The following is a 16,053-nucleotide window of genomic DNA, read 5'->3' as shown; positions in this document are numbered from 1 at the left end:
ACTGTATATCTGATCTCAGTATAACTGTATATCTGATCTCAGTATATCCGTATGTCTGATCTCAGTATAACTGTATATCTGATCTCAGTATAACTGTATATCTGATCTCAGTATAACTGTATGTCTGATCTCAGTATATCCGTATATCTGATCTCAGTATAACTGTATATCTGATCTTAGTAAATCCGTATATCTGATCTCAGTATATCCGTATATCTGATCTCAGTATAACTGTATATCTGATCTCAGTATATCCGTATGTCTGATCTCAGTATATCCGTATGTCTGATCTCAGTATAACTGTATATCTGATCTCAGTATAACTGTATATCTGATCTCAGTATATCCGTATGTCTGATCTCAGTATAACTGTATATCTGATCTCAGTATAACTGTATATCTGATCTCAGTATAACTGTATGTCTGATCTCAGTATATCCGTATGTCTGATCTCAGTATAACTGTATATCTGATCTCAGTATAACTGTATATCTGATCTCAGTATATCCGTATGTCTGATCTCAGTATAACTGTATATCTGATCTCAGTATAACTGTATATCTGATCTCAGTATAACTGTATGTCTCATCTCAGTATAACTGTATGTCTGATCTCAGTATATCCGTATGTCTGATCTCAGTATATCCGTAGCAGTAGAATTATGAGGTATTATTATTGTGAAAGCATTATGGTTCCTGCTGACTGTGAGTGAAGCTATTCCCTGAATGAAGCCACAGAGGCAGATTTAAGCACATGGGATTTCATCTTAACAATAGACTGGACTGGTCAGACATTGCAAGTGCACTTTATAGGAAAGGCCAGAGCTCCTCTACCTGCTCAGGAGACTGAGGTGGTTTGGAATGCAGGGGGCGCTCCTGAGGAAACTTCTCTGACACCGTTGTGGCATCAGGCATCTTCTTTGGAGTGGTCTGCTGGGGCAGCAGCATCTCAACTGCGGACAGTAAGAGACTTGACCGACTCATTAAGAGGGCCAGCTCTGTCCTGGGAAGCCCCCTTGACCCAGTGCAGGCGGTGGGAGACGGGAGGATTTCAGCCAGACTGGCATCCATGCAGGAGAACAGCTCCCACCCCACGCGTGAGACTCTGACAGCACTGGGCAGCTACTTCAGTGACCGGCTGCTTCACCCCAAGTGTGTGAAGGAGGCCGTCGCAGGTCCTTCCTGCTAATGTTAGACTGAACAACCAGCACTGCTCCCCGTAGAACCCCCTCCACCCCCCACTGGACCTCACACACCTACAGAACATGCTGTGATCTTATCACCTTTTCCTGTGTGCGGTATAATCAGCACTCCGTGTGCGGTACAGTGTTAAATATCTCTACAGTGTAAACACTGAGCTTTCTGATTATAATGGTTTATACTGTAACTTCTCACCGTCGCATGTGTGATATAAACCAGCTCCTCATGAGAAAAACTCCATGTGAATTTCAGGCAAAATATCCTTACAGTGTAAATATATTAGCTTTTTATTTATTTATAATTCTCTATTTTGTTATTCTTTGTGAAGGATAGAGTTTATATGTTTTATCTTATTTTTTATGTTTAGTTTTAATATATATTGTCTACATAGCACCAAGTAACAAACTGTAAAAACCTCGTTAAGAACTTAAAGTTAATTACTTGCTTGTTTGTTCTCTTCTTGTTACTTCTTCTCTTTTTCTTGAGTGCCTTGCTCTATTTTTGCTGCTGTAACACTGAGAATTTCCCCTTTGCGGGAATAATAAAGGACTATCTTATCTTATCTTATCTTAACTAACTATCATAATCAGAATAACAGCGGAGATAAGCACTATTACGGTGGGATTAGTGTGCATACGTCAGTGGGAAATGCGATTTTTACCGGCATAAAGTGATTTTATCCCCGTGTGAATGCAGCATGTCAGTCATTTTTACTTGCTCCCACATCAGTAAAGATTCCAGCATCTTTTACCTTCCATAAAACGCATCACAACAATATGATCTCAGGTCATATTATTATGTAGGTAAAAGTACTATAACATCCTGGGGAAAGAGGTGGTCTTAGGTATGGAGGCTGGAAGAAGCACTTGCTTGTGTTCTCTGCGGCTAAAATCAGGCCGATATGTGTCCTGCGTCACGTGTTCAGATCAGATCAAGATAAAAGTTTGATGTTTTGCAGTAAAGACGACTGTTTGCTGTGAATTCCCAGCTATTGGTGATGCAAATGATGCCCTGCGTTCATTTAAGACGGAGGGTTAAACCGTTTTCCGCTCTTTTCTGGAGTAAAGGTGGCGTGTAAATCGAGCAGCTGCTCCTTCTCCGTCATGTATGCTGAAATTTCGTATCCCGTGCGAACGGTAAACATTACAGATGGCCTGAGGTGAACTGGCATTCCCACCTCCTCTTGGGAAGCTACTCCCATTCAAATAGGCTTCCGTTGTACAGAGAGGTGGGGTAATCCGGGTCCAAAAAGTACAAAGCCTCCCCCGGATTTCATTCCAACTGCACACCTGAAGGCCTTTGCTGCTGGTTTGGGCAAATTAGAGAAGTCAGGCAGTTGGAACAAAATCCTGGGGAGGGTTTTTACTTTTTGGACCTGGATTCCCCCCCTCATGTCCGCTCAGCGTGCAGCGTTCACACTGATTGAATGGCTCCTCTTGGTTGTTTATCTGGGGGTGAAGCTGATCTGAAAAGAGGAGAAAATCTGAAGATTTTCAAATTTAAGGACAAATTGTGATTTTACACTTTGAAACATAACCAGGATTTCACTATATCTACAATGTTCACACTCAAAGACTGCCTTTATCATTTCATCGTCAACACTTAAGATAATTTCTGCTATAGCAGCAAATTGCTGTGAGGTTCATGTTTAGCTGGGAATGCAACTCGGAGTTCACTGTAATATTACATTGGATTTTTTTACAGGGAAAAATTCGGGCTGGCAGTTTGAGAGCCCTGGTTTACAGGCGCACCATAGTTGGCCAGTGTTTTATGATGCATGCAGTTGTTCAGTGTTCTAGAAACACTGACTAAACCCATAATATAGAAAAGTGTGACGATTATCATGAGAACCATGACACTTTGTCATATTTCCCCATCAGGATTCTTACAATCTATAGTTGTGATTATTTGTATTCTCTGCTTTTCATGTAAGAGACTGAAGTAGGTCATTAAAAATGTTAAGAAATGCAAAAAAATGCTGTTATTGTGAATTATTATCATTTTATTATTGTTATTATACACAGATCAGCAAAAAAGGCCATGATAAAGTGTAAAAAGTGTAAAAAAGAGAGCTGTGTTTATATCTCAACTCCGTGTGTCAATAATAAACCAGCGGTGTCCAGTCTTATCGGCGGAGGCCGGTGTGGCTGCAGGTTTTCACTCCAACACAGCAGGCCTTCAACTCGCCTGAGGAAGCGTTTGAAGACTAAGAATCAGACAAGTGGAGTCAGATGAGCTCCAGCTTGTTTGGAGTGAAACCCTGCAGCCACAGGATAAGACCGGACACCCCTGTAATAAACTAACTGGTTTAGTTTTCAGCCCATTCTTTTTCCGAGTGAACCGTGTCACAAATGGTTCACCGTCTTTTTCCGATAAGATAAGCAGTTTACAGCTGGAGCAGCACACGGTCACACATTATCATAGAAAAGTCACGGAATGCACACAATAAGGCACCGAGTTACAAAATCAGGATGGGACGTTATGCAAGATGGGGAGGAAAGGGGGGTACAGCAACCTGCCGATCCGCTGGGCTCCACTGAAGGCGCAGAGTTTACAAGTACTGAGCTCGTACGGATAAACGGAAGGACAGAGTGAGGCAGGCAGGTGAGGCTTCTGCTGTAACATGAGCCTCTGGACCTGCAAATCAATCAGAACAAAGAGGACAACAACAGATCACACACAAATCAAAGGTTTCTGCATGTTTCATGGCTTTTAATACCTTTTTGAGGCCTCAGCACAACACAAATAACACCAATTCCAGCACACAAACTCAAACATGTTTCAGTGTGAAACACGTTCATAAAAGCATAAACAACTTTGAGACTTTGTTCTCATCTTTTCCCTGTTTGCTCTGCTGTCCTGTAGCTGTTCAAGATCACTGCTACACTATATGGCCACCTAACCATCACACCTACATGAGCTTGTTGGATGTCCCATTCCAAAACCACGGGCATTAATATGGATTTGCCCCCGATTTGCATCAATAACAGCCTTTCCGCGAGATGTTGGAGTGAGTCTGTGGGAACTTGTGCCCGTTCAGTCAAAAAAGCATTTGCGAGGTCAGACTCTGATGTTGGACGAGAGGGTCTGGCTCACAATCGACATTCCAGCCCATTATCCCTCCTCCACCAAACTTTACTGTTGGCTCTCTGCGTTCTCCTGACATCCACCAAACCCAGATTCATCGTCAGATTGACAGAGAAGCTGATTCATCTCTCCAGAGAACACGGTTCCACTGCTCCAGAGTGCTGTGGCGGTGCTTTACACCCCTCCAGCCGACGCTTGGCATTGCGTATAGTGATCTTAGGCTTGTGTGCAGCTGCTCAGCCATGGAAACCCTTTTCATGAAGATCCTGATGCCCAGTTCTTGTGCTGATGTTGCTTCCAGAGGCAGTTTGGAGCTCTGCAATAAGTGCTGTAATGACAGCAGTTACAGTGGGCCAAGCAGATCTAGCGAGGCGGAAATTTCACTCACTTGAGGTAAAGTTGCAACGTTTAAAGTCACTGAGCTCTTCAGTCCGACCCATTCTGCTGTTTGTCTATGGAGACTGCAAGGCTATGTACTTGATTTCATATACCTCTTAGCAGTGGGTGTGACTGAAACACCTGAAACCAGTAATTAGAAGGGGCGTCAATATACTTTTAGCCACGTATGGAAGCTCAGTAGTGTTGCTTGCTGGACTGTTGAGTTACTTTAAAGTGTAGAATGTCCTGTTCAGGAATCTTGGAATTGAATTGAACAGAAACATTTACGACACATCCTCCATCAGTCTGAAGAACCTTTTCATCATGCAAAGGTTTCTTTGAACGTTCATGTAACAGGAGTACACACTAACTAGATATTGTGTACACCAGGGGTGGTCAGTCATGGTCCTGGAGATCGGCCTCTCTGCTCGCCTTCAGGAGCATCTGACTACGAGAACCAGGTCGGTTGGCTCTGAAGTCTCCAGGGTGGTAGATCTCCAGCAGCAGGATTGAGCACCCCAGTGTACAGTTACCACTATAATTCTAATGGCAGATGATTTAGTGCTGGATATAAATTTCATACCTCTGAATTCTGAAGGGTCACAGAGACCGACCCCAGTTACACCTGCTCACTCCCTGTGTCCAGTATCTGGACCGTATCCTGATAAGATTTTAGCCACATGCATCTACACTTGGTAGTCAAATCTCCATTAAGTCGAAGGGAAATCTGATTACTGTTTGGGACAGTACTGGGAGGAGTTCTGGTTGTACTGGGAGGAGTTCTGGTTGTACTGGGAGGAGTTCTGGTTGTACTTGGAGGGTTTCTGGTTGTACTGGGAAGGGTTTCAATTGTACTGGGACAAGTTTTGGTTGGAGTTGGAGGAGTTTCAGTTGTACTGGGAGGGGTTTTGATTGTACTTTCACTTGTACTGGGGAGGGTTTGGTTGTACTGGGAGGAGTTTATGTGGTACAAGGGGGGTTTCAGTTGTACTGGAGGAGTTTTGGTTGTAATAGGAGGAGGTTCAGGTGTAGTGGGAGGAGTTTCGATTGTACTGGGATGTGTTTTGGTTTCGAATGTATCTTGGAGAGACGGACGTGTTTACGCTGCTATATCATTGTGCCTGAATTGTGTCTCAGTTGACCTCCTGAAGTGGTTTGAGTGATCAGATCATTACACACACATTCTTATGTGGCCTTAACCAGATATAATCCTCATACTGGAGACTCATGAAGTGACCAGGTGTGAATGGGTTCATCTGCACTTCATTCTAAAGTGATGAACCGAGGAGCAGATGATGGAGGAGGAGTGAGGAGCTTACTGGAGTGTAGAAGAAGAACGGGGTGGTCATGACGTGAGGGCAGCTGCTCTCGTTTGTCTGCTGATGCTCTCTGTCTTTTCCTTGAGCTTCAGCTCGCCTCCACTTGGCTCTCCTGTTCTGGAACCAGATCTAAACACACAGCGGAACGTAAGATGTAAATAATAGGAGGATATTTAATACGGATTTTTTCAGTGTGTAACACCAACAGTGTGCCATTATGAAAGAGCTCAGTGCCTCCTGAGTGATTCTGCTTCTAAATAAATCTTATGGGTTTATATGATGTGGCGTTTATGTTTATATGTTATAACGCCAGTGAAATTGTGTTTACATTTCATAAATGACGTCCGTTTGATTCAGTTTCTCTTCTAGAAGAGACAAAAATGAAGATGTTAAAAATACATCAAACAAAATGAAAATGTTTTCTGGAGAGGACCAAAAGCACCGAAGCTCTAAATTTTCCTTACAGGCTTCAACAAGTGAAAATGTTTTCCCAAAATAACAATAATAAATAAGCGAAATAATCTCAGTATAATTGGCTTGTTTTCAGAAATAATGACTGAAACATGTAAAATGATCTGCCAGTATAGTGAGATCATTTGGTAAAGAGTAATGTAGAAGCAAAGTAATGAGATAAGCGAGATTCCGGGAAGTATTGATCCGATTTCAAAGCACCGTATTTTTACAACCGTGAGGTGCAGAGGAACCGATCACAATCCAGTTGAAAGACGGGGTTATAGCGTTTCTGACGGTCAGTCTGGCAGTGAACCTCCAACAGCTCAGAGCGTTCGTCATTGGTACCAACAGTTCCCAGAGAAAGGTCTCCAGCATCACCAGATCTGACTTTTTTATGCAGGAACATTAAGGATTCTGTTTATGTGCCACTCCCAACACTGGATCGCACTGAAATCCCACTGAAAGAGCCGTGAGAGCAGCGACGCCCGACACGCTCAGTCCAGTCTGGGATGAGTTTGACTGTGGTGTTGATGTCGTCCGTCCAGCTGGAGGAGCTTCAGACTGAGACCTTGTAGAATTACATAATAAACTTTATGCTCATTTAAACCGTTTACAGCTCACTGCACTGAACTGTGATGATTTACAAGAGAAATCAATCATCCTGAAATCGGATCAGTCTTTTTGATCACCCTCTGTATAAAACGTTTCTGTGGCCATTCTGTGTGTTTTTCTCCTCTTGCTGTATTAAAGGCTTGGCCTTTTGCAAACTTGCATATTTTAAGAAAGTCTAAATAAACCTGCAGCTTTAGGCTTTGAATGGTGTCCAGTGTCTGATCTTTCATCAGGCCTGGAGAGAGAGCCCACTCCCATTTTCTCTTATGGCCGGACCCTCGACCTGGAGAGAGAGCCCACTCCCATTTTCTCTTATGGCCAGACCCTTGACCTGGAGAGAGAGCCCACTCCCATTTTCTCTTATGGCTGGACCCTCGGCCTGGAGAGAGAGCCCACTCCCATTTTCTCTTATGGCTGGACCCTCAGCCTGGAGAGAGAGCCCACTCCCATTTTCTCTTATGGCTGGACCCTCGGCCTGGAGAGAGAGCCCACTCCCATTTTCTCTTATGGCTGGACCCTTGACCTGGAGAGAGAGCCCACTCCCATTTTCTCTTATGGCCGGACCCTCGACCTGGAGAGAGAGCCCACTCTCATTTTCTCTTATGGCTGGACCCTCAGCTTGGAGAGAGAGCCCACTCCCATTTTCTCTTATGGCTGGACCCTCGGCCTGGAGAGAGAGCCCACTCCCATTTTCTCTTATGGCTGGACCCTTGGCCTGGAGAGAGAGCCCACTCCCATTTTCTCTTATGGCTGGACCCTCGGCCTGGAGAGAGAGCCCACTCCCATTTTCTCTTATGGCTGGACCCTCGGCCTGGAGAGAGAGCCCACTCCCATTTTCTCTTATGGCCGGACCCTCGGCCTGGAGAGAGAGCCCACTCCAATTTTCTCTTATGGCTGGACCCTCGGCCTGGAGAGAGAGCCCACTCCCATTTTCTCTTATGGCTGGACCCTCGGCCTGGAGAGAGAGCCTACTTTCATTTTCTCTTATGGCTGGACCCTCGGCCTGGAGAGAGAGCCCACTCCCATTTTCTCTTATGGCTGGACCCTCGGCCTGGAGAGAGAGCCCACTCTCATTTTCTCTTATGGCTGGACCCTCGGCCTGGAGAGAGAGCCCACTCTCATTTTCTCTTATGGCCGGACCCTCGACTGGGTCATGATTATATGCATGTACAGTGTATCTGATTTGTATTTTAGGGGGGCTCTAGGCAGCTGTCTGGAGACCATCTCTGTGTAATAGCAACTCGCCTGTCATGTCTAATAATAATCCAATTAAAACGCTTTAAAAGTGCTTTACCTGAAAAAATGAGGCAGCTTAAGTGATTCATGAACGGTTGATAGGGTGGTGCCAGGCGGTTGCTATGGTATTTTACACGGTTGGAATGGCGTTGCTAGGTGGTTGCTATGGTATTTTACATGATTGCTATGGTGTTGCTAGGTAGTTGCCATGATATCTCAGGTGGTCACTAACGTGTTGCTAGATGGTTGCTAGGGTATCCTAGATGGTTGCTAGAATGTTGCTAGGCAGTTGCTATGGTATCCCAGGAGGTTGCAATGGTGTTGCTAGATGGTTGCTTGGTGACTTCTATGAAATCTCAGGTGGTTGCTATGTGTTGCTAGGTGGTTGCTATGGTGTGCCTAGTGGTTGTTAAGGTATTGTTAGATGCTATGCTAGGTGGTTGTCATTTTAGTTAAGATAAGTCATAGTCAGATCTGCCGGAGTCGTTAGCCACACTCTGGAAATGTTCACATCCCCTATTTTACGTATAAACAGACAGAATGAAACTAATTCCCTCTCCCTGCCTTTTTTCCGAGTATACAACCGCCCACATGTCCGGCCGGACACTGAAGGCTATTACAGCTATTAATATTAGTAGTGTAATAACTCTGTAGGTAGTCTGACCAGAGGAGGACGGGTCCCCCCCTGGTGGGCCTTGGTTCCTCCCAAGGTTTCTTCCTCAGCTCTGAGGGAGGTTCTCCTTGCCACTGTTGCCCCTGGCTTGCTCACCTGGGGGTTTTACACTCATGTTAAAACGTTGTCTTTACTGGAATTCTGGGAAGCTGCTTTGGGACAACATCAGTTTAAAAAGTGCTGCAAATAAATTTGATTTGATTGGATGAAGAAGAAAACACTGTCAGAAAACAATAATGTTGTGTTTTGCTTTGCATCACTGATTCTAACTCAGAAGCACCTGCGCTGTCTACATTCCACAGACAGCAGCGCAGCAGTAAGAGCTGTTGGCTACTAAAGGCTTTACTTACTTGCACTTTTCCCTCAGACAGCTGGGTCCGAGTGGCGAGCTGGTCTCTGGTGTGGATGTCTGGATAGTGAGTGTCCTGAAAAACGCGCTCCAGCTCCTCCAGCTGGGCGACTGTGAACGTGGTGCGAACCCTTCGGTGACCAGGCCGACACACTGCACAGGAAAACACACACAAACACTTCACCTGTGGAGCTCTCTGTGAGGAAACACACTCACAGTTAAAGTCATTTAACCTCTTCAACTCCTTGAGACCACTGGGGTTTTCCAAAACACACTTCGTCATAATCTTCATAACTTTAATCGGTCGTCTGGCTTCACACGCATATGAACTTGAGTGACGTCCCATTCTTAATCCATAGGGTTTAATATGATGTCGGCCCACCCTTTGCAGCTATAACAGCTTCAACTCTTCTGGGAAGGCTTTTCACAAGGGTTAGGAGTGTTTATGGGAATTTTTGGCCGTTCTTCCAGAGGCGCATTTGTGAGGTCAGACACTGATGTTGGACGAGAAGGCCTGGCTCACAGTCTCCGCTCTAATTCATCCCAAAGGTGTTCTATGGGGTTGAGGTCAGGACTCTGTGCAGGCCAGTCAAGTTCTTCCACACCAAACTGGCTCATCCACGTCTTTATGGACCTGCTTTGTGCACTGGTGCTCAGTCATGTTGGAACAGGAAGGGGTCGTCCCCAAACTGTTCCCATAAAGTTGGGAGCATGAAATTGTCCAAAATCTCTTGGTGCTGAAGCTTTAAGAGTTCCTTTCACTGGAACTAAGGAGCCGAGCCCAACTCCTGAAAACAACCCCACACCATGATCCCCCCTCCACCAAACTTTACACTCGGCACAATGCAGTCAGACAAGTACTGTCTCCTGGTAACCGGCAACCCAGACTCGTCCATCGGATTTCCAGACAGAGAAGCGTGATTGGTCACTCCAGAGAACTCGTCTCCACTGCTCTAGAGTTCATTTCACTTCGTGGCTGAGCTGCTGTCGTTCCCAATCGCTTCCACTTTGTTATAATCCCACTGACCATGGACTGTGGAATATTTAGTAGTGAGGAAATTTCACGACTGGACTTGCTGCACAGGTGGCGTCCGATCACGGCACCACGCTGGAATTCACTGAGCTCCTGAGAGCGACCCATTCTTTCACTAATGTCTGTAGAAGCAGTCTGCAGGCCTAGGGGCTCGGCTTTACACACCTGTGGCCACGGAAGTGACTGGAACTCCTGAACTCAGTGATTTGGATGGGGGAGTGAAAACCTTTGGAAATATAGTGTATTTCATTAGCTCCATTCAGAAGCTGGGCGTCGTGTGAGGCTGTAGCTCTTCTCTCCAGTCTAATAGACGGTGATGTCATTTTAAACCCTTATAATAAAAGAAGCTGAACTCAGTTTGTTTTTCTACTGAAAGTCGACCCGTTTTTCCCCAAATCTGGGCTCTAAACTATAAACAGACGGCGTCTCTTCAGTGGTACTTCAGTGATTTTTGGCTTTCAACAGTGAATTGTAAGCATATGTGTAGATAGTAGTAATATGTGTAGATCATAAAACACATTTTCTGTTCCTTTGAGGGGAACATTTATAATAAAATAATGAATAAATAAATTTAAATAAATAAATAAAATAAAAATTGACATTTATTTCATGCAGATACAGAATAATTTGCCTAACGAGTTAGTCATTTAAATTCAGATGGACGAACCGAAATATACCCTGGAGAATAAGAGGGTAAACCTCAAAAATGTGGTTCCTCAGCAAGTGAGAACATCTTCACTGTAGTTAATATGTCTAATATTTCTCATTGTGCGACTGTTGTAAGAATATTATAAGATCATTCCTCCCCTTTCTGTACATTTTTACTTTAACTAAATTTAACAAGTGAAAATGATCTTCATTATTACTCCAAACATTTAGGGAATAGTGAAGATAATTTGATTTATTTCAAGTCAATGGAAAAATAAGATTCATAACTTACTTAAAATAAGTGAAATAAAATAACACTGATAGATTCTTACTACAATCTCATAATGAGAAATAGTAGATGCATTAACTACATTCAAGATATAAAAATTTAAATCCAATTAAAAAAAAAAAATTAAATAAATATCTACATGTACACAACTTTATAAATATCTGTAAATAAGACTTTTACACAAACAATTACTTTAACTGAACAATAACAAACAAGCTTGAAAGAGATTCAACCAACTTTTAAAAGGATTAAATATATAAATATTAATAGATTAGATTCAGATTAGATTAGATTTGATCTATATTTTATTAAATTTTATAATTTATATTATTATTATTATTATGTAATATTAAATATTAAAATATGTGAATGGATATAATGTGAATCTGCCTATCAGGCTCTGTTTTCTGCTGTAAACAAAACGTCATTGGTCCAAAAAAGCAACTTTACAAGAGACCGATTAAAAAGTCCAGAACTTCTGTGTCAGTTCATGTAAGAGGATTTGATTATGGCTCATTTTGGATTTTCAGTCATGCACATAAATAAATACATAAATAAACACCGACCAAAGCGGAGACGATATGCACACTGTAAAATCTGTCTTAGCAGGTAAAATCATCTGAAATGTAGTTAATATATCTAATATTTCTTATCATGAGTCTGTTGTAAGAATATTACCAGAATATTGAACTTATTTATACACATTTTTACTCGTTTTAAGTCACTGTCTGTAGTGACCGTTCAGATCATTGAGGATAATTTCATTTAAAAAGTAAAATGATCTGCCAATGGGATAAAATCACTCTCAACAATTAAAGAAATGTCTAGAAATATGTTAAATTGTCTCGTAATATTCTTACCACAGTTTCATAATGAGCAATATTAGACATATTAACTGCGTTTGAGATGTTTTTATGGGTGTAATCATCATGAAAACTGCCTAGTCACTGCTGCTTCTTTACGAAGAGGAATTCGGATCGATTTAATTGCTTTTAATTGAGTAATTAGGTGTTGGCTGTCTTTAAGAGTCGAGGAAGGTGAGGAAGAGGAGAGAGCAGGAAATCTGGCGGTTCAGGTAGAGTCACCTGTGTTTGGCCTGGAGCTCAGCTCTCTCTTCTCGTCAGGTATCTCAGTGCACACCTGTACGTCCTCCACAGGCTCCTGCCTTCTGCTCGCCGATAAACAGGAAGGTCTTCTCAGGATGTCCTCTATAGAGTGGGACAGACGCTTCGGGCTGGTTCTGGACGTTCTCTCATTCGGCTGTCCGGCTTCTACAGTCAACATTTTCACTTTTTCCTCAGACACAACATCAAGAAGAGGCTTTAGTCTGTGTTTAGTAACTCAATCTCTCTCTCTCTCCGTCAAAGGACTGAGTAGACGTGTGTCATGACCTCATCAGGTGTTAAAGGGGGAGGAGCAGCAGGTTTGCTCTGTAATGAAGCCCATGAAGCTCCATTAGTGCTACAGACTCGTTTTTCTACAGCCACAACACACAAAACAGCCCAGGAATTCGGCTTAAGACTCCCAAACGATTTCACGAGATTTTATGTAAACGACGGACCTGCAGGTGAGGTCAGGTGACTCTCAGGTGGCTTGTGTCTTGATTCATGGCACTGAGAGGAACAGTAAACAGCAGGAGCTTCATAAAACTTGTTGAATCGTGAATCAAAGCTGGGAGCTGCAGGAGAATCAGGTTCATCACTGGTTTATGAGGAAGCTTCTCATGAGTTTCCCTGGCCGCTCTGCTGTTTGCCATGCTCTGTTTACGGACACATTAAATCCCTGCGCTCAGGTAACCCCTCACCTTTACTCTGAGATACAGCTGGTAATGTTGAAGCACCTGTCAGAACTCAGCGAGGACAGTGGCACCGTGTGGTCAGTTGGAGAAATGCATCCTTTTTACGGCGTCCAATGAAAAAGAATAAACCACAACCTAAATGACCTGCTAAAAACGTTATTAACTCTGAAGTTTTCATGTGTTTTTAGTGATTTTTGGTCATGTGCATGAAAAAGCATTGTTATAAAAATGAAGACGCTGAAGTATTATTGTTTTTTCAGCTTACACTGTAAACATGCATTAAAATTATTGTCTAAAATGTTTTGAATATATAAATATAATTTTGGTAAATCATGTCCCGCTGTGAATGGTGGTACACAAACATAAAATGTTATTAAATAAAACAGCAGTCTTTTTGAATTTCTTTTAATATAGTTTAGTGATAGTTAGGAGACTAACTTTGACAAGTTCACAGTTAATGAAACCTCTGATGAATTTGGCTAATATACTCATGTTGCAAAAAATATTGTCAGTGGTGTGACTCGTGAAACGAATGTAATAAAATAATTTGAAAGCAATATTTGAAATTTTCAACAAAATTCTTTCTTACTTTCTAAGTTTGAAACTAAAGTATCAGTGCATTGTACTTTAGAAAAGCTCAGATTTGGTGGTGTAACAGTCAGTGGTGTAACATCAATGGTGTAACGGCCAGTCATGTTACAGTCACTGGTGTTACAGTCAATGGTGTAACAGTCAGTGGTGTTACAGTCAGTGGAGTTACAGTTAATGGAGTTACAGTCAGCAGTGTTGCAGTCAGTGTTACAGTCAGTGGTGTTACAGTCAGTGTTACAGTCAGTGAAGTTACAGTCAGTGAAATTACAGTCAGTGGAATTACGGTGAGTGATGTTATTGCCAGTGGTGTTACAGTCAGTGGTGTTATAGTCAGTGGTGTTACAGTTATTAGTGTTATGGTCAGTGGTGTTACAGTTATTAGTGTTATGGTCAGTGGTGTTACAGTTATTAGTGTCACAGTCAGTTATGTTACAGTCAGTGTTACAGTCAGTGAAATTACAGTCAGTGGAATTACGGTGAGTGATGTTATTGCCAGTGGTGTTACAGTCAGTGGTGTTATAGTCAGCAGGGTAATGGTCAGCAGTGTCAGTGGTATTATGGAGAGTGGTGTTTTGCTCAGTAAAGTGCTGGTTCTGCTGGACATTGGAGGCCTGTCGTCCAGCACAGTTTGATTTTCCTGCTCAAACAGACCAGAATCAACTCACCTGTGACCTGCAGGCTTAGTGTGTTTGATTTGGAGAACCACCAAACTGTAATGGACACCAGCATTTCTGGACCAGTGTTGGACACCTCTGATCTAAACCTTCAGATCCAGATTATATTTCAGAGACCCAATACAGAAAAAATGTATGGACATTTTGTATATATTTGAAATACACTCCAAACACTAAAATGTATTTCAGAATATGTTGCCTTATTAACTAAATATATTTGAAAAATATATTTTTTTAAATATATGTGGAAATATTACACATAGACAAGAATAACTGTATTTAAATGTGTTTATTAAATCCATCTGAAAGTGTAGGAACATCTCCAGAATCCTGTCTGATGCTCTTCACTGTCTGATTCCTTTAGAAATGAGTTTGTGTTCCAGTCTCTTTGTGTTAAATCTGATCTAATGGTCCTTTAGCAGGACAGAAGCGAGGGCTGTAGGTATTGATACTCTGTGAAATGCAGGTCTGATCTGATATCTTGTTTATGTGAAGTACATTGTGTGCGAGAGTCTGATTGCAGACGTACGTGGTGAATGTAAAGCACAGTGCAGATCACAGTCGGTACGTTTACTTACACCTGGAATCTTCATTACACTCAACTCAACACAGATAATCAAACATACAGGTGAATAAAATTTAAGATAATTTAATAAATACATTTGCAATATTTTTTTTCCATATGGGACAATTCCACTGACAAACACTAGGTGACACTCCAGGACACCAAAACCATCCAGACAGGACGTGACTGCAGAACCTCTTACATCAGTGATCCTGAAGATCCTGATTCCTGCACAGTCCAGCTCCAACACACTTAATCCAGCCACTTCAGTGAACTGAGGACCTGGATAAGTTCAGGGTTGGAGATGAATTCTTCATCAAACCTGAATGCATGAATACATACAAACATGTATGTATGTGGTGGTTGGTATAGTGTAGTGGGTAACACTTCTGCCTTCTACACTGTAGGCAGGAGTTCAAGCTATATATTATTATTATTATTATTATTATTATATATATACTATACCAATAAGAGTCTTTGGGCAAGACTCCTAACACTGCCTTCTCCTACCTGTGTAAATTAATTGTGAGTTGCTCTGGATAAGAACGTCAGCCAAATGCTGTAAACTTCTAAACATAAACCGTTCAAACTGAGCTCCCACAGTAAAACATAAGTAAATAAATAAATAAATAAACAAACAAACAAAAGTGTTTAGATCTTATTTATATTCCGATCTATTTAAATCAGTGACATTAACAGAGATAGTGTAACGATGGGCAGTGATGTTGAGGTGGACGCATGTGCGGAGACGAGCGAGATTTATTAAGGGCAAATGCAAAATCAGGGTCAAGACAGTCCAGGTTTAACGAGCCAACACGGAGAAATGGAGGGAAGGACATAACGAGATAAACACAGAAATCCAAACACTTCACACCCATCAAACATCAAACATCAAACAGACCAGGTCAAACACAGGGCTCATATAACAGAGGCAAGATGAGGGACAGGTGGGAAACAGGTGGTAACAATCAGGGGAGGAGTCAGAAAACAAGGGGGCTGGACTGAACCAAAACAAATGCACATGGAAGATCAAAAGGTAAACAAAACGCACATGGAGGAGTGGGAGGAGCCAATCGTGACAGATAGTAATAAACTAAATACATACAAAATCACCATTTACTTTTTAGTGTTTAAATGAAGAAGAATGAG

The 16,053-nt window shown here is 42.2% G+C and overlaps 1 protein-coding gene across 1 annotated transcript; it reads right to left on the bottom strand.

The window, feature by feature from the left end:
• Positions 1-3,241: 3,241 nt before the first annotated feature.
• LOC119264746 (intestine-specific homeobox) lies at positions 3,242-12,645 on the bottom strand. Its single transcript, XM_037543628.1, has 4 exons — positions 12,362-12,645; positions 9,308-9,459; positions 5,984-6,112; positions 3,242-3,836 (listed from the first exon to the last, which is right to left on the bottom strand). The coding sequence occupies exons 1-4, from the start codon at positions 12,558-12,560 to the stop codon at positions 3,666-3,668; spliced, it is 651 nt and encodes a 216-aa protein (XP_037399525.1). The 5' UTR covers positions 12,561-12,645; the 3' UTR covers positions 3,242-3,665.
• Positions 12,646-16,053: the final 3,408 nt, after the last annotated feature.

This window comes from Pygocentrus nattereri, chromosome 1, assembly GCF_015220715.1.
Source record: "Pygocentrus nattereri isolate fPygNat1 chromosome 1, fPygNat1.pri, whole genome shotgun sequence".
Taxonomy (NCBI): Eukaryota; Metazoa; Chordata; class Actinopteri; order Characiformes; family Serrasalmidae; genus Pygocentrus; species Pygocentrus nattereri.
This window is presented reverse-complemented; position numbering and strand designations above follow the sequence as displayed.

Excerpts from the sequence above, each read along its gene's own strand:
- LOC119264746 (XM_037543628.1), bottom strand. The coding sequence starts at position 12,560 with ATGTTGACTGTAGAAGCCGGACAGCCGAATGAGAGAACGTCCAGAACC. Across the intron at positions 6,113-9,307 it reads TGTCTGAGGGAAAAGTGCAA|ATCTGGTTCCAGAACAGGAG; the intron begins GTAAGTAAAGCC and ends CTGTGTGTTTAG. Across the intron at positions 3,837-5,983 it reads CGTTCTTCTTCTACACTCCA|GTCCAGAGGCTCATGTTACA; the intron begins GTAAGCTCCTCA and ends ATTGATTTGCAG.